A 19,584-nucleotide genomic window follows, 5' to 3' on the forward strand; every position below is an offset into this window, starting at 1 on the left:
TGGGGAGTCTCCACCAGTCACAAGAAGACCCATGAGAATAACGCAATCTGATTGGTCGCGCCCGCCTCAGCTCACACGTACTTTCGGTCATGACGTATGATTGGTCGAAGTGATCACATCTACTAATTGGACTCGTGTAAAACTAGGGGATCAGTCGATGTGTGTGTAGTATGCCCTCTTGCCCCTGTGCCGTCCCGCGAGACTTCTTGTCATCGGTGGACAGTACCTATACATATACATATGGGGTTTCTTCCCGTACATAGTCTCATCGGAGATGCCTACGGAGAAGGACGAGTACTCGGAGCACCACCATTTTTCCTTTGAGATGGTTTTTAAGAATCAACGAAATTTTTAATTTAGGTTGACAATCAAGTTTATTTATTGTTTATGTATTCGCATTTTTACAATAATTATATTCATATCCAATAGTTAGTTGGATAAATAGAATAATTGGGGATGTCAAACTCCATCTCATCAGTTAAGGATCAAGTTTTAGTCATTTCAATTACATTCTGCAATATCCATGCTTTTACTGTGACATGCACAATACACATAGTTTATATTCGGGTAATGCTAATGTAGTTTCCCCGATTTGTTTCATCCTAATATCGTTGCTTTAAACGTGGTTTAGACTTTTCATTATAACTGAGGAGTAAAGTAAGACGTGCACGTACAAAGGGTTAAGGAAACGTGTATGCCGTTAACGTCGTTAATTGATAAGACGGTCTCGATGAAATGTATAATACTCCCGTGATACTAAGCGCACATTTCTACATTCTGTATACCGGCAATAATTACCGCGAAAAATGTAGAAACATTTATTTCTGGATTAATTGATATGTCGTTGGGTTTTAAGCACGAAAAAGTTGCCTGTGGCGTGACAGAAACTCGTTAAACTTACAGATTAAGGTGAATGAAACAAACGACAAGAAAGACGCGAATGAAAGCATAAAAATGAAAAAGAAGCGTGAAAAGGTATAAAATTGTTTCGTTTTACACTTTTCGCAATTTATAAAAGAATTTTGCTGAAATATTAAATCCAGCATTGAGCAAGATATGAATAAAATACGCAGTGAGACAATCTTTAATGCATTATTCATTTATAAATAATATATTGTTGTTAAATGTGTCACAAAACATAATTATGAAAGTTGTTTTAAATTAATTATATAAAATATTCCCAGTTTAATGGCTGCTGTCATGTATTCTAGATTTTAATATTCAACTTTTCATATTGTTAGCCTTCACCTTGTTTTTACATACTCTATTAAATACAGCTTGGAACTTGAAATATACAGTGTGTCTCGCGTAAATGGAAACACTCCATTATTTCCTAAGTTATTAAAGATACAAGAAATTACTTTGGTGGTCATTGCATGGTGAGAGGGAGCAAGATTTTGACATAGACGAATTTTTTTTTGCATTGTTATTTTCATTAAGCTTGCATGTATACACTTGATTTTCATTTGTTTTCGAGATATTGCGCTAACTGGAGATTTTTCACGGGAGAAATTCACTTCAGTGGGTAATATCAGCCGGGGTCCTGTTCGCGTCTAAAGTTTGGGCCTGTCGTCCCGCTAGCCTCCCGTGGTATCCATTTCAACCAATCAACCGATTCAATCATTTGACGTAAAACAATTCTCGAGTATTAAATTATTTGTGTATGTTGTGTTAGTTGCGTCTGTATAGGAAAAATTCTATGTATTGTACGAAAGTTTTTAATTAATATCTCGGAAACTAATAGGAAGCCGAAGATACCACTTTATATTTGGGGTCCCCTCCCCCCTCATCCCTCTCCCTCAAAATTTCATCTTGATCGACGACCGGTCGTATTCGGAACTTTATCCATTATTTTTATTATTGTTTTATATTATTTGTTTTATTTTATTTTATTTAAAAAATTTGTTTATGAATTTACTTATGTCTAAACATCACATTCATTGAAGGTTTGCATTTTTAATTTTCTCTTTTCTTCTTTTAAATAGATTATTAATTAAGAAGCACTTTGTGGGATTTGAGGGAACGCGCGAATAATTGACTCGCGATGATGGGTAAAATATAGTTTATTATCTCGATGTTCTCCTCTCAACGTTCCAATTCTCACTTGTCAGTCATCCCTCGCCATGCACGCAGCGTCCTAAATCGCTCTCTTACACTCATTCGCGGTGTCAAATGTCCCGCGCCCGCTGGGTCCGTCGTCCCACAATTGTATCACCTGCATACAGTAAAACCTGGATAAATGCAACGAAAGAATGCTTGGATAAGTGCAACATCGCTATCCCCTCCACTTGGGGGGATCCCCCTAAACGAACCGAGCCGCTCGACGAGAAAACCGTGTAATATGATCCGACCGTAATATCGGTGTGACTAATACTAATTCAACGATAAAACTTTTTTATTTTTAACTTTTTCTCAATGAAACTGTTACTAATGCATTTGTGAGATTTTTCTGATTAAAATGATACCAAACTCGATATAGGTTGAATTATATTTATAAACAATAGTAATAGAATAAGCAACATAGAATTGAGACCACGACTGAATATAAATGATGTCGGCTGAATACAAAAGATGTGTACGGACACAGAATCGGCATGTTGGCTACAAAGAAAACATGTGTACGGATTCAGAATCGACACCTCGCTTGGATAAATGCAACATTAAATGCCCAGAATCGACACCTCGCCTGGATAAATGAAACCTTTGAAACCAGAGCCGACACTGCGACTGGTTTTGATTTTGATCTCTCTTGCTTTTCGCCAACTTTTAACATCAATTTTAGCAAGTAATTATAATTGAAACTATATCGTGTTTGATACCACTTTAATCACAAAAATCTCACCAATTCGTTAGTAAGTTTCAATAACAAAAAGTCAAAAATAAAAAAGTTTTATAGTTGAATTAGTATAGTCACACCGATACGTTTCGGCTCTTTCCTTTCATCATCGGACCTCTCTCTTTCCGCCACTGTCTGTCCCTTTCTACGTTCACGCTTGGCTGGTCGTCGCGTGTAACCCGAGGTTCGACACCTCGCTTGGATAAATGCAACCACTGGGTCCCAACCTTGGTTGCATTTATCCAGGTTTTACTGTAATGCAAAACTACTCTATAATAGAGATGTAAATTTCTGTTGTTACAAAATGTTAAAATCTTCCCATAAAAAGAAATGTGTTTAGGTAACATCTTTCTTTCATTTAGTTATTTTTGTTATTTACTACATGCGATAAATCAATAATAAAACAGATTACTTAATTCTAGTAAAGAATCTTAGAATTGTGTACATACATGTAACAAAATATTCGGTCGGTGAATATGTATAACGATTTTAAAAACAGTTTATAATTACAAAGGCACTGTGTAAGTGTGCGAAATAGAATTAAGAAGAGAAATACTTTCGCGTTCATGAAAATTCCTTCACGTTCTACGGTTGAATTTAAATTAGAAAAATTCTAATTAAGTCGAGCTATACGAAAAATCTTGTTTTTCAAGCACAAGTGATACATGTAAATTCATCTTGTTCAAATGTTGATCAAGGTAACACTGAATATTAAACTTGATTACGACCATGTTCATATTTAACTGCATTTATTTTTAAAGGTTAATATAAACATTTTCGTATTTCAAGCAACCCTTTCGCAACCCTTGAAAGTTGTAAATACGAAATAGAGATTAGAAATGAATAATTCTGAAAATCGTAATGAATCCCTCTTTCTAAATTTTCAAGCTCGGCACATGCTGAAACTGATCTCATCACTAATTATTGAACCTCCAATTTGATTTTCTGTACATTTTTCCTAATGTTAAAGTACAAGTTGATTTTTCGGTATTAAAAACTTTTTTCATTAACTACCTAAAGCTGAGTATCCACCTGTATCAAACGCTCGTATCGTATCACCGTTCCCAACCCTTTTGAATAGGCAGACGTTGTCTCGTTGCATGCCACGACGTGCTACGGCTCGGACAATATTTCTTCGTCTCTTGAAAGAAACTCCTATAGGCGAGAAGTTTCGATTTCCTGCATGCTGTTTCTTTATTGTAATTGTCCTAACCATATCGTGTTTGGTATCATTTTAATCAGGAAAACGTCACAAATATCTTGGTAAAAGTTTTATAAGAAAAAAATGAAAAATAACAAAGTTCAGTCATTGCATTAGTATTATCTCACTGATATATCCGATTCCAGATCATATTATCTCGAGCCTCAAGTGTCATGTTTCCACTTGACATAGCATTTCGGGCCTTCGCCTGGGTATGTTGTTTTTACGTTTCAAGTGGTCTCCGAACCTATCCTTTGAACAGCAAGAAACCGACAATTTTCGGATCGGCCCGTTCCTTCACCTCCGTATCACAGCCCAATAGAACTTTCGATATTCGACAACGGAAAAATCTCTGGATAATTAACATTGTCCTTTTTCAATAATCACAGAGGTTCTTATTAACATTGCTCTTTTATGTACAGCGTATCACCGAAGATAATTGATCTGTTTAAATATATTTAGACGATAAAATTTGTCTAAATTAAATTAGATTAAGTTCATAAATAATTTCATCGATTTTGAAATGAATCCAATAATACTGCAAGATTTCAAATAAATTGAAACCCAAGTGACGGCATGAAACGCTATGTCAAGTGCAAACGCATAAACCTTTTCTTCGATGCAACGGCAAAGAATCGACAAATTTTTCGGATGGGTCCGTTGCCTCCGTTCCTTTGGAACGGCACGCAGCAAAACGAAACTCCTCGCCTGTAGTGGCCCAGTCCTATTGCCGAACCGTTTCTATCAAGAAACGAAGAAATATTGTCCGAGCCGTAGCACGCCGTGGCATGCAACGAGGCAACGTCTGCCTATTCGAAAGGGTTCGGAACGGTGATACGATAAACAGCGTTTAATACAGGTGGATACTCGGCTTAAGAACTAGCTTTATTAGAAATTAATAGAGAAATAGAAAATTCGAAAATAGAAATTAATAAATTTCTCGCTACTGCCTAATATCAACTAAATCATGATGAGTCCATCAATTCATAACGTCATTCTGAAATAATTACTTTATTTATCGCTAGTTTGTAGCATTAAAAAAAATAAGCATCCGAGTTTGGTATCTTTTCTTTAATAAGACTTATTGTTAGAAGAAAATAATACAGTAGTCTCTCGTCATATTGCGTCGGACCAGGTTATAGAAGTGGAAAGTTTCCTGGAATATTATACATATATAGTTCTCAATTCGTTCTTTTAATTATGTGCGCCTAAAATCAATCATCCGTTTCCAAATTAGGGTGGATATTCCTTTTAAATAATAATCTTTACCTTAGAAGTGAAATTAAATTATAGTATGCTCTCGTTATATTGCCACGTGAACGATTTGTCCTTCACACTGATTTTCAAGCATACAAGTGCCAAGCTTTGGAAAGGAGAGGGTAAAAATGTGTCACCTTTGTAGGCTATAATGATGTAACAGCGATATTAGTCGGCTTGAAAATCCGCGTAAAGAACAAATCGCTCATGTGGCAATATAACGATTATTTATTGTATATTGAATTTCGAATTAAATAATGAATACATTGTAAGCTACTTATTTCCAGTTATAATAAACATGCATGATGCAATATTTTTCAACTTTTCGAAAGATGATAATAACTGCAATTAATTACATATTTTGGTTAATTATTTCCCATATTTACAGTGGTATAATTTTGTACATTCATGAGTTGTGATAAAGTCAGTGCAAACGAAAAACAGCTCTTTTTAGAGCTGTTACATTTTCACAAGGAGAAAAGGTTAAAGGTAATTAATTTTCGTTCCCATTTGCATTTTCAATTACTGTTCCTTTTAGGGAGGAGGAATAACTCGAACAAAAGCTGGGCTGATTAACTTATTTCAATCCACTGATTACTACTTACAATTAGTTAGAAGAACTCATGAAAATGTATTAATTTTTTTTTTCATAATGTTTGAATACATTGACTTTAGCAGACAATTGATTGCATTCTAATTTTAAGATTTGTTTTTAACCGACTTCGAAAAAGGAGGAGGTTACTCAATTCGATCAGTATATGTATGTATATTGTTTTTTTCTGTGTGTTCACCGATTACTCCGAGATGGATGGACCAATCGGAACGAAGCTTGTTGCATCTTGTACCGTATAACTCCCCATTGGTCCCGTGAAAAATTATTTTGCATTTTTTCATTCCTAACGATTTTTTTTTCTTAATGTATGTTCGACGATTACTCTGAGACGGATGGACCAATCGGAACAAAACCTTTTGAATCTTGTAGAGTATAACTCCCCATTGGTCCCGTAAAAAATATATTTTGAATCTTTTCATTCCTAACAACTTTTATTGCAAAAAACGTATTGGTTCATTTATATTTTTTCGGCGTTCACTCTACAAGGAATACACCGATCGCGATGAAACTTTTCACATCTCGTAGATCTTCCCATGATGATCCCATTTGCAAAAATTTAAGTAACTTCTTATTGTTAATAACTATTGTTATTTAAAAAACCTATTCTTTAGGGTTACTCTGCAAGGAATGTACCGATCACGATGAAACCTCTCATATCTAATAGGAGATATTTCCACGATGATCCTACTTGCTTAAATGTACGGAACTTGTTATCGTTAATAACTATCGTTATTGCAATTAACCAATAAGAACGGTAAATCTCCTTACGGCATCCTACAAATACTACTCGTTCCACTAAAAAGTGTGAAATAAAATAATTTTTAATAAGAAATACAACCGACTTCAAAATGCACTACTCATTTCTACAACAAAATGCACTAAAAAGTATCAAATAATTTCTATTTTTATCCGACTTTGAAAAGGAGGATGGTACTCATTTCGATGTATTTTTTTTTTATTTATACAAATACCCAACAGCTATTAATAAAACCTATTTATTCGTTAAATAGTATATTAAATACATTTCAACCTTTTCGGAGGCGGCGCAAAATTAAAAATATCAGAATAAACAATGTTGCCAATAATCATTTGATTACGGTATGGCGCATTTGGTAATTAATAAATCGTAAGAAAAAAAATACGAAACGTTATAAATACGGCTAATAACATCTGTAATTGTAACGATTGCATCAGAAGGTGGCAACATTTCTGATGTACATGAAATTGAATCGACTTCATTAGTATGTGAATGCCATGGATCTAAGAACCTATGGACGGAGCTCTCGGCGCGGGGGTTGCTAAATTTGCGGCAGTGGGGCTGTTTCTTTCTAGAATATGCCGCGATCGGGTCTTTCCGCCGCATACTCAATGATTCCAGATAGACCACACATTCTACACGCACTAACACGGACTCCGCACCGTGTTGTCGAGTTATATAGGAAAGAGACAGATATACACGCTTCGCCTATATTCGGCTACTCAAAAGTTGACAATCGGGACTGTTGAAGAAAATTTGTTAATTTTGCGCCGCCTCCGAAAAGGTTGAAATGTATTTAGTATACTATTTAACGATCAAATAGGTTTTATTAATAGGTTTTATTAATAATTGGGTATTTATATAAATGAAATAGAAATTATTTCATTAGGAAAAAGAAATTATTTCATACTTTTTAGTGCATTTCGTTGTAGAAATGAAGTATACGTTATTTTACACTTTTTAGTGCATTTTGAAGTCGGCTGTATTTTTTTTTTTAAATTATTTTATTGTTTTCCTTCTTGTTCCTTGTAATGTAATTGTATTCTTTCGTCTTTCTGACAAGGCCCAATTGGAGACAGTCCTTTGTGCTCTCTCGTCGAAGCTCGTTGACGAGCTTTCCTGGCAATTACGCCATGTAGAAGTTACACTTTAACGAGTGTAGTGAACATTGTGCTGTACAGAAAAAACTCGTCTCTGAAGTATTGTTCATTTGTTGATAAGAATTGGAATTCTGAAAGCCTTTTATTCAAATCCTTCGTTCTTTGATTTTGAAACATAATTGCAAATCAAAGTATTAAATCGTTGTAGTATATTTATTTTTTTTATTTAAAATATTGAAATAATGGTTCGTTTGTTGATGGGAACAAGAAATTAAATTGATGGGAACTAAAAGTGACCTACTCTCAGATATGAATATTCGTAGATTACGACTTTCGAAAGTTTAATCACGATTAAGCTTAGAAAGTAAATAAAAATTTGAAAAAGTACATTTTAATTTTAGATGTCTAATATATTTTTATAAATTTTTATGTTATTCCAATATTCCAAAAGTGTACATTATGATTAGATAAGTAATGTATTGTTATTTGTGGTATAGTAAAAAGAATAATACTTTAGGTAGACCGGATTCAATATACAACAAATTATGAAAATGTTTCACTCCACGCTCATGAGATCGTAATGAGCTCGTCGCATTTCCTTTTGTTACGTTCGATTTATATCTCGATGGTCGAATTTAAACGGCATGCGACTTTATCCAGTCAATTTGAGCTGACACACGTGTATAGACACTGGGATATTCAGTAAGGGCACAACCCCTCGACCAAGATACGAGACCAGTGAGTTCTCCATTGACAATCAATGGACCACCAGAGTCACCCTATCAAATCAAAAAACACAATTTTCTAAATACAATTCAACTGAAAGAAAATACAAAATAATTCTGGCAAACTGTCAATACGTTATCGTTATTAATGCTCTAGTAAAATAATAAAATGACGAATTATCGGTTTGCTTATCAAAGTTGATATAAACTAGTAGCACGCTTTGCTAATGTCATACGCAATTCTTTTAAAAAATACTCTTCTTTGTTCTTAGCTATCTGTAATAATTAGCTGTTATCGTAAATCTTGCATGCTACATACGTTGCATATTCCCTTCTTTACGCTTGGGTAGTAAGCACAAACTTGCGAATCATATACTTTTCGGATGTCTTTGTAACTGTATTTGCAGTATTCTTGATCAGCGATCAAGATGTTAACACGTTGTAGGTGAACGGGTGCGGGACCACCTTCCTGTAATTGTCAGATTTTAGAAAAGTGTCGTTCAGTTTGAATAAAAATTTTAATTTGCTAGCAAATATTTTTTTACGTACGTTTTTTCGACCAATTGAGAAAATTTTCAATATAAATTTTATTTTGTCATTCATATTATTTATTACTTGAACAGTATGGCAACTTTTACTACTTTTACAAATTTAGTATAATAAAGAATTATGCTACTTACCCGTCTGCCCCATCCAGAGACTACTGCAGTATCATTGGCTTTAACAACTTGGTTCTTTGATGGAAGTTGGACAAAAGCAATTTGTTCGGACTTCACAAATGGTTTCTCGACCTATAGAAATATTTATTTAGGTAAAAATTTCAGAAGGTTAGTGGTATATAAGTGAAGAAATATTTTTATTCTAAATACCTTGAGCAGAGCAATGTCGTTCTTCCATGAATCAGTTTTGTTATACTTTTCGTTAATGATGATTTCCTTAACATAGTGTTCAGACTTTGGAGCAGTCAAATTTATCGTACCAGCAATTACCTTGATAGTTGCCGCTGTTGTGCTTAAAGAAATGTCAGTTTCTTCGTTATTATTACCTTCTTATGAACGTTCACACTAACGTAGTTTTATGTAAATTCTTGAAATCCTTACTAATAGACACAACTAGCGGCGGTGATAACATAGTTTTCATTAAGAATGGATCCACCACAGAAATGGAACGAACTGTCCTTACCTTGAAGGGACACCTAACAACATACGGATATGTTGTAGTAATTTCAGGAAATTCAATAAGTAATGTGTACAGATGTGACACATAATATTCTTAACACACTCATTATTTATGTTTATTTATTCAATGTTGCATTCAATTAAATTTTGTTAATAAAATTATTTAATTTGAACTTTTAACATGCATTCAAGATTCAAAATTACCCCGGGTATAATGCTTACGAAGTTAATGAATTGTTATTCCTCTTTTTAAAGAAGATTAATTTTTTTTCTTTTGCAAAAAGCTGTACATATTGTTGTTTTTAACTAACCTGGTAGGGGATTTCTCCTACTTTAGCATTCTCTCCGTTCACGATCCTAGGATCAAATCTCAGTATCCCAGCTACGTAAATAATAACAGAACCGAATAATTAGTGTAGCGCAGTAATTACGGATGGAGCCGTTGTTCATTAGTGTAAGTTGACACCAATTGCATCTATTTGTTATCTAGTTCTATTTAATCGCACAGATTACAATTTGCAATCACTAACAGTCCAGCAATTCTTTGCTTTACACGAAGTAGAGAATTGTTTTATAATCTGTAGGAGAGGGGAGAAAAAGGCGTTTCGCCCCGAGTCGTCTGTCAGACTCGTCCAGTGGAGCTGACAACAAACGATTCCTAACCCCAGGACACCTATCGTACCGTTATTCGGAACTTATACAGGGTGATTCTCTCGCTACGCAAGACAAAAACCGTGCCGCACAATGGAATCCCTGCTGTTCCGTTTCTTGTCTTCGTTTCAGCCATAAACACACACAGAGCAGTCTTGGGTCCGGCGATATGGCCCTTGGGTCTCTTTACGTGCGTAAACAGCAAGGTTCGATTGTGTGGCACAGCTTTTGTCTTACGTAGCGAGAGAATCACACTGTATATATTCGAACGGCATGCCAGACGAGCGCTTGCGAGAGAACACCGATCAACTCGCCGCTACCTAGCGTCCCCAGCCCGAACTCAAGGCGTCCGGGGAGACGAAACTCTTTCGTCCGCTCCACTCAACGCCTACAAATCATATTAACACTGATGATTAACACTAGGGCGTAAATGTTTATTTGAGAATATTTTATTCAGTACTTTTTTATTATTGCATATTTAACTTTTCAAAATATTTTAATCGAATCAATCAAAATGAATAATAATTGTGATCACTTACCGTTGGAGAGGGATAAGAGTGTGAAAAGAGACAAAGTTGTTAGTAGCATGATTCCGTATGAATTGTTCGCCAAAGGAGACTGCTAAAATCTCGCTGATGGCTATTTTATATGTATATCCCCACTACGGTCTTTCAAAACTGGACAAGTTCATTTCGCAAGTCTCAAGATTAGATAGATACTGTGATTTGTGTTCTATCAACACGTCGATTTCGTGATTGATTCAGATTGTCGCGATTAATTATTTTCCGACAATATTTCAAACGTTAATTGATAATCTCCGATCATGTGTAAAGCTTACTCTCTCGACTGCTTTATTTCCTTCGTATTTGGCAACGTTTGCAAGAAACGTTTCTGCTTAATTATAGGATATTTCTAACGAGTGAAATTAACTTATAATGATTTGCAAGGTAATTTGAGGGTTCATGGGTTCATGCAAGGGTTCATCGACATATCAAGCGAGTATACAAAGTACAATTTCGGTTTTTTCCCTGAATTTTGGATATGATAAGTGAGGACTGATTGTATTAGCAATTAAAATCGATAAATGATTCAGGTAAGTGAAGAAGATTCATCTTATTGATTAATCTTGATTCATTTATTTTATCTGTTGCTGCTTAAAAATGTTTGTCTGTAAAATGAAGATTTATCTACTGTTCGCAATCGTCATGCTATTCTAGGATAAAAGTATCGTTACATTTATTTTATTCTTTTATAATAATTCTACTTTTACTTATTATGCAATTCAGGCGTAAAATTTTTACTTGATAGCAAGACATTTGGAAAGAATTCTTATCTCTTGGTCTGTATACAAAATATATTGAGTACCAAATAGAACTAATAGTACTATATGGAATTAATAATTGTTAATTTAATCAAAGTTTACAATTGCGAAGTCCAATAATTTTTTATCTGCGTGAACTGATAGGGGTTCGTCTTAAGGAAGTGACTTGTCATTTTATATCAACAAATTATCAGATCAAGATCGGCCTGATACAGAAGTGCCCACTTGAGATCAAAAATGCGGACGCGGGCGCCTCTGTATTGCGATGCTACTGTTACGTGCGGGGCGCGCGTGTGTGCTCGGGACGCTACCGTAAGTGACAGCCGTTGTATGAGTATAAAAGTATGTGATGTAGTAGTGTGGTAGTCGAGCTATGTGATTAACGGTAACAATTTCTATTGTTATTGGGCCAAAAATGTTGTGAGTTCGGAAATACACTAATCCCATACGGGCCCTTTCATCAGATCGCTAATATTACAGGATTGATAAAGGAGGCTAATAAAAAGGTTATGTTAGAGTAAATGAGAATCGATTAAGGTGAACCAAAAATAGTATATTATAAAATAAAAATATAAAAATAGAATGTTATAAAAAAAATATTAAAGTATATAAAAATAGTATATTATCAAAGTATAAAAGAAAATATGGTATAAATGTATAAAAGAGTATATCAAAGTATAAAAGAAAAACTCAACAGTTTGAACAACTTTTTCCTATACATATAACCGCCGCTCAGCCTTAGTTTTAGAGATATTTTCGAAAAACTGCTGCTACTACTACAATGAATTCTACGTATACTTATGCATCTACGGCGGCGGATGCGTCAGCAACGGACCGCCGCTTATCTACTGTTTTCACAAACGCATTGCGGCGGCCGAAAAGATAGATATAACGGATAAATGATGGTTACGAAACCATACTTACAATTAGTAGAACAAATTTTTCGGGACGAATAGCAAGCATTGAATTCTTAAAGGCGTGGGTGGGGCCTCACACCTGCCCCATAAAATATAACCTAACCTAACCTTACCTAATTATTCTATTGATGGAGGATGCACAACTGTGTAAATATGTAAATAGGATAATTAAGTTAGGTTAGGTTATAATTTATGGGGAAGGGGTGCCAATGCGTTTAGATCTTGAACTTTTTCGGAGGCAATATGTATCTATAGATTAAAGAAATATAAACCGTCAATACCGTGTTAAAAAGGTCACCCGTTATATCTATGGCTTTTCGACCGCCGCGATGTGTTTGTGAAAACAGTAAATAAGCGGCAATCCGATGGTGACGCATTCGCCGCCGTACATGCATAGTTATACGTAGAATTCATTGTAGTGTTACGTCGCGAGCGAAAGAGAGAGACGGCGCGCGACGTACAAAATAAAAAAAACGAAAAACGAAAATGTAAGAAAAATTACGAGAATGCAAGGAATAGGTTCGTATTGCACAATGTGGGCGTATTAAAGTAACACTGGAACTCGGAGTTCGTAATAAGGCTTGTACGTTAATTTTAATCGATGATGTGGACACGTCCACGATCAAGACAAGAGTGACTTGTAGCCAAAACGTTAGCCGTGAGGACGCCTACGTCACCATGGCCCTTTTCCTACCGAGTTTATGACGCTTTGTCCTTACAGGAAAAACCCGTGACGTACTAACCGTGAAATACCGTTGCCGAGGTGCGCACGGTCCGCTCTAACAGTTGTATCTTTTTAAAATTTCTAACAAAAACGAGGGTTTTACTGTTTTATTATGTTGGCTGATACGCGGTTGAGAACGGTATTAGCGCTGCCACCAGTCCTAATCGCTCGAGACGATGTTAGATCCTTCGCGATTAGAACAATAAAAGAGTTGATAAATAGATTAATAGTTAATTAAGAATTTAATTGGGTTCGTCAATGCTCTAGTCCCATACGGGCCCCTCGTGTGAATTTGTACGAAGATGGTAGGCGTGAAAATGAAGGAAAAAGGAAGTGGTTTGAAACGTAAATGAATCGAAACAGTTTAGGCGTAACAAAAATATAATCTCAAAAAGTAAACGTGACAATAAATGGTTGATTAACAGAAAATGCGAGCTGTTTGAAATACAAGGGAAAATAAATGCATTATTAAGAAAGGTTTAGATTATATGAAAGTGAGACTATTGATTATGGAATAATTAATGTTTGATTAAACGATTCGACGATTCGAGCGACGATGTCGTATACAGAACTGAACGCGAACAAAAAGAAAGAACGGTCCCAGAGGGTAAACTACCAGAATCACGGTTTCGTGGGGCCGCCCTCTTTTGTGTGAGAAACGGAATTTTCCAAATATATTAGATATTCGATACCTTATGTCTCTATTGTGAACGGAACGATCTAGAGGGAAACTTTCCAGAATACGCGGTTTCGTAGATCGCCCGTTTTGCCTCGCTACGTCCAGATTCGTCGTATTAGATAAAAGGAAATGGACAACTTACCAGGAAACAAGATGAAATGATATTTAATAATAGCTTTGATAAACGCTTTCTTTGCTGGTATCGTTGAGAAATCTGGAAATCAAAGAAGACGATGAGGAAAACTGCCACTGCACTACGCGTTCGCGATCGGCCTTTATTACGGTATTACGGAACGATTAGTTACGAAACGAGCACAAAAGTATTATAAAGACGACGCGACGCGAAAGGGAAAAAAACAAAGGAAAATAATAATTAATTTAGCGGACGGTTTAAAAACAAAAGAGAAAAGAGATCATTGAAAAGTGTGAAAAGAATTTAACGTATTCGTATGAGTCCTTTACGCGGAAAACGCGAACCGCAATCTCCCGGCACTCTGCCTTTTTCAAGGACTTTACCGGTCAGCTAATTACAACAATTTCACGCGAAAACTATTGCTCGACGCGAACACGGGCTCCCCGTCACGTACCTCACGATTTTTCGACGAAGAGTCATTTGCCTCAGTCTAGCGATCGTGTCTCAGGGTTCGACCCGCGATCAAGGGCCCAAAGTGGGGACATCATTTGGCAAATCGGGGTACGTGACGGAGGGGAAATCCCGCGCGTATTGGGCTAGTTGGCCGCTCTTCCTAGTTCCCTCATCCCTTCCTGGTTTTTCCTTCTACCTTCGTCTAAGGTTGTCCATTTCTTTCTACCTCTCTAACGCTACAACGGATTTCATGCGTCGCAATTCTAAAGTTCTGGAATATTCGAAATCTGTTACGACTTAATTTATTTGAATTTACTAGTTAAAGAGGCTTTTATCATGATATTTCCGGTATCGAAAGAGGTCTTCATTTTATTAAAAATATTTGGTTTACTAGTTTGAATGACCATTAGTTGAATGTCGTTAGTTATTATTCATGCGTTAATTGTACTGTTAATTTTGTTGTTTAGCGGTTTACGCGAGATGCAGCCGGTGTTTTATAATCGTCGACAATTGTGGATACATGCGTGTCGCATTTAGTTAATATTCATTTCGCTCTTATTAGTTATTAACATTCTTATTCGTATCTCGACGATTTACGTATAATCGAACGTTCTACGTTTAACTTTTAACGACGATGTTTATAGACTCGGTCGACCTTTGTCTCGAACATTCGTGAACGATTTCGAACTACAGCGGTTGTCACGCAAACCCTCGCATTCTAATATCATTCAAATAGTTTCATTCCGTTAGATTTCAATTGCTTTCGTTCTTAATTGCATTCATTCTTTGGTGGAAGGGTCGGCTGACGCATGCTTTGCAGGTATGAGAGGTACCTAGCTAATAAAATAGAAGAAAATTCTTCTTTATGTTGCACGGTTAAGTTGGGAAATTTCCAAGTGCGTCGCACTGCTTAACCGCGCGGCGAAGGATGTTTATGGTACCTCTCCCTAAACGGTTTCGACTTTCGAAGTTTTTGTCGCTGCGTAGTTTCGACAAGGCAATCATCCCAAGGAAAGGTTGACTTGTATTATTTGAAAGAACTAAATATAGCCTCCTTTGTGTGCCTCGCCTGGGATTATCTCCAAGTGTTTCGCACTGGCGAGGTACACAAGCTCGGTATATTATACGATTAAACTATTCAACACTGTCAAAAAGAAAATGAAAATAAATGTTAACCACGGTCGGATTATTGAAAATAATCCGGACGTAACAGTAGTAGTAGTAGCAGTTTTTCGAAAATATCTCGAAAACTAAGGCTGAGCGGTGGTTATATGTATAGGAAAAAGTTGTTCCAAATGTTGAATTTTACAACATATTTAAATTTCATCAAAACCGGTGAACTGTAACCTAATCTCAATAATTACCGAAAATATAATAAAATGCATTGAAATTATTATTACTACTGAATCACTGGGCACTCAGTCCTCTAGGGACCATTGTGCTCGAGCCCATGCGGGCAGTTCTTACAATTAGTACCGAGGGAAATTGTGAAGGCCGGTCTCCCTTGCAAAGCCCAGGAGCCTGCCCACTCCAATGTCCTCCACATGTGCGTCGTCAAGGACCGGTGTCCCCCTGAGCCTCAAGTCCTTTGCAACGCAATATCAAGTGGAGAGGAGTCTCATCCTCCTTTCCACATCTACATATGAATACTCCACAGCTATTAATAAAACCTACAATTTAATCGTTAAATAGTATACTAAATTTTCAACCTTTTCGGAGGCGGCGCAAATTTTATATTTTTTTAGCGCATCTTGAAGTCGGTTGTATTTTTTGTTAAAAATTATTTTATTTAATTAATAGCTCTTTTCGAGACATTGTCAAAATTTCCGAAATATTATTAAAACTGCCATAATTGTATTTTGTCACTTCTCTCTTCCCTTCAGAAAATTTCTTACAATGATGTCTAAAACGCCATGATGTTAAATTATATTTCAACATGTGTAATCATACATTCTAAATAGTAACATTGGATAATGAAAATTCATAAGTTAATGAAAAATAATTACAACACTTGAAATTTTATTATGTGAAAATTTAAATTTAAATAATTTTTATTCATCTTATAACTTTTTTCTGATTTAATCTATAACATTTGTATTTCGTATAGTTTAGAATCTAAACTTTAGACCATTTTTGCCACACCGTAAAAATGCACATGTTGCACCATCGGTAGATCCAATCCTGAAAACCAATCCTGAAAACTGCTTTTCAAATACTAAACAAATCTTTAATTTAATTTCTTATGCGAGTTGTATACTTTCATGTTTAAAAACTACTTTACTCTTTAGATATAAAAAAATTTATTTTTTTAGTAAAACAATGTTCCTTGTTAATTTGGAAAATACTATTTTCTTTCGTTTCTGTTCATATACAGTAATGCTTCGAAATAAGCAAGTGGCTCGGGACCGAACAGTTGCTTATTTCGAAGCAGGTAGCTATTCGGCTTGACTTTGTTCTTGAAACGGGACGATAGAAAACGCGAGAAACGAGTGAGAGATCCGAGGTAGCGGCAAATCATAAAGTGATCGGCCGAGCAGCGATGTTATTTTTTGGACAAGGATAGAATATAACATGCCCTCTCATTCTCGCACTATGCTTTATTTCGAAGCAAATATACCAGACTGAGAAAGCATTATACATATTCCATCCTTCTTCTACTAACCGATGTCACTGCTCATGAATGAATGTGGTGTTCGAATTTCGCGCGATCGGGCAAGGTGGGCCCATTACAAAAAACAAAAGAAACCGTCGTCGTTGCGACGGTTGCGACTTGCGAATAATAAATTCTCTTTTCTTGTGTACATACTTCTTTATTCTTCTATTTTCCTACGTGAATTATAGAGTAAAAATTGCAGAATGACAGAAAAATTACAGTTAATATGCTCTACCATTATAACGCATCAATGTTGATTTAATTTCCGTGACATACTTTTATAGTCAGTCAATATCCCATATATTGAAGGAATCTTGTATTCAAGTAAACAAGAGTATACTGCAGTGTAGCAAAATTATCGTCTTGAGCATTCAACATGCAACGTATTTTGATATATTGTATTTAAGGTGCAAATAAGTCCAATGTCTGGTGTTCCGCATTGTCGGTGTTATAGCTACGAATAAACACCGTGGAAGTCCAACATATACGACACCTGTGCTGCGGCGAAAATGATATCTGCACGAATAACGTGGTCGCTACGCTGGTGTATTAACTTTGCTCAATTTCATAACGTCGAAGCGACTTCACACATAAATAGTTATCTAACCATCAACGGGCTTCTTGTTATTTCAAACTAATGTTATTCGGCTACTATCATATGTGTCACTCTGAATAATAGTAGTGCATCTCTATTAGCATTCACTCTTGTCAAATAATTATACTTTTTATGTGATTTATTTTATAATTTATTGTATTTGAGTTTTATGTAGATTAGATCAATTTTGCCATCCTAACATTTTTCGCTCTATGCAAATGTACATGTTGCATTGTTGGTAGAGCTCTATGAGTTGAACCACTATTATTTTGAATGACATCTACCATGTTAATTTTCTTTTTAGTAAGAACCAATTATCATTACATGGTCACGAAGTTAATGATAATAAATGATATGCTTCTACGTGTTGCTATTATAAATATGATATGAATAAATTTTCTATGGTGCAATTTCCATATAAACAATTTTTCGTGTCATCAATAATTACGAAATAAAACACCTGTCACACTTTAGCGCAGACACCCTGTACATATGTATGTACATAAAAGAAAAATGGCGATATAGAAAAGGGATACTCCAGAGTTACCATATATTATACATACTTTGCTTTAATATTGTTCGTTGAAAAAATATAATTAACTAACATAATTTTAAGAAGGCAATTTTATTTGATGGATAAATTCATATTGATATTTTAGATTCATGTAACTATAATAATAATTAGACTATTATTAAAATAATACGAATAAGTTTGCCTACACGTAAAAATATTAAAAATTGTAATCATATTTAAAAAACTTTAAACATTCTGGTTTTTAGGATGTTAAGATTAATTTTGAAAAAAGTAATATAGTTTCAATAATTAAATATTACAAAGCTTAACATGTAATTGAAAAAATATTAATAATAAAGCAAATATTAAATAAAATTTTGGGTGAACTTGTCGATGAGGTCCTCCCCCTCCGATTTTGATGATTTTTAAATATGTTATAAAATTCGTCATTTGAAGCAACTTTTTTCCTCTAAGTTATATGTCGGACTCGATTGGTTTGCGAGATATTCGCGAAAGAATATTGTTACTACTACAGCGAATTCTGCCTGTACACTGACGAGGGGAACTACCCAAGTGTTACGCTCACTTATTAATGAAACTTTGCCACCTTGTAGAGCTCGTCGCCCTGAATACGCCTATACCCCATTTTGGGGGCAGACGACTAATTGTTTAAAAGATATTAACAATTAAAGTTAGTTACTCCTTACATTGAGAAGCATGACAAACTAACACATATAAATGCTTAGCTCCGAGGTAAAACGCTTGACTCGCAATCGAACTGGCCACGGTTCAAATCCATGGTTCCCAACCTTTTTTTCTTTTTTCTTTTTAATGATAATTTGTCTCTTTTTGAATAACTATTACAACTGTGCTATAATCATTGCATTTATTAATAGGTAATTAATTACATGTGCTGAAATTTTTATAGAATTCAAGTTATCTTTTCTATCCAATACGTACATTAACACCCTTACCGCATTTAAAATTTACTCGCGTTTATTTGATGCGCCGGCTCTCTTGTCTATCGTTTCTGTAAACAACAGCGTGTGGTCCGGCTGCTAATCATACAACAGATGAGGTGAAAAATCAAATTATAACATTTGACACTCGTGGCCGGCGATCTATTAATATTAATCTAACCTAACCTAACCTACATGTATAAGTAACAGAAAAATGTGATATACGTTTCCTGTTACTTACATGTCACGATTAGGTTAGGCTACATTAATATTCCGGCCGCCTGTAGGCGGCCGGCCAAACAAGTGCGATGTCAAAAT

The 19,584-nt window shown here is 35.3% G+C and overlaps 2 protein-coding genes across 5 annotated transcripts in view; one reads left to right on the top strand and one right to left on the bottom strand.

Annotated features, from left to right (window-relative positions):
- LOC117609913 (neurotrimin) overlaps positions 1-19,584 on the top strand; it is a 508,787-nt gene that overhangs the window by 419,617 nt on the left and 69,586 nt on the right. The window lies entirely within an intron of this gene.
- Positions 7,650-11,110, bottom strand: LOC117609915 (chymotrypsin-2-like). Of its 2 annotated transcripts, XM_034336674.2 has the most exons (7): positions 10,858-11,081; positions 9,979-10,049; positions 9,590-9,684; positions 9,359-9,500; positions 9,170-9,280; positions 8,809-8,958; positions 7,650-8,543 (listed from the first exon to the last, which is right to left on the bottom strand). In XM_034336674.2, exons 1-7 carry the CDS (start codon positions 10,904-10,906, stop codon positions 8,400-8,402), a joined length of 762 nt encoding a protein of 253 aa, XP_034192565.2. In that variant the 5' UTR covers positions 10,907-11,081; the 3' UTR covers positions 7,650-8,399. The 2 variants fall into 2 exon arrangements, with proteins under 2 accessions (XP_034192565.2, XP_034192566.2); XM_034336675.2 differs by lacking the exon at positions 8,809-8,958 and having other exon boundaries at positions 10,858-11,110.

The sequence above is a fragment of the Osmia lignaria genome, chromosome 9, assembly GCF_051020975.1.
Source record: "Osmia lignaria lignaria isolate PbOS001 chromosome 9, iyOsmLign1, whole genome shotgun sequence".
In the NCBI taxonomy this organism is placed as follows: domain Eukaryota; kingdom Metazoa; phylum Arthropoda; class Insecta; order Hymenoptera; family Megachilidae; genus Osmia; species Osmia lignaria.

Bases quoted from the DNA above. Each gene is read 5' to 3' on its own strand.
- LOC117609915 (XM_034336674.2), bottom strand. From the start codon at position 10,906: ATGCTACTAACAACTTTGTCTCTTTTCACACTCTTATCCCTCTCCAAC. The intron at 9,501-9,589 runs GTAAGGATTTCA...CATTTCTTTAAG, and splicing joins GCCGCTAGTTGTGTCTATTA to CACAACAGCGGCAACTATCA. The intron at 9,281-9,358 runs GTATTTAGAATA...ATATTTCTATAG, and splicing joins ACGACATTGCTCTGCTCAAG to GTCGAGAAACCATTTGTGAA.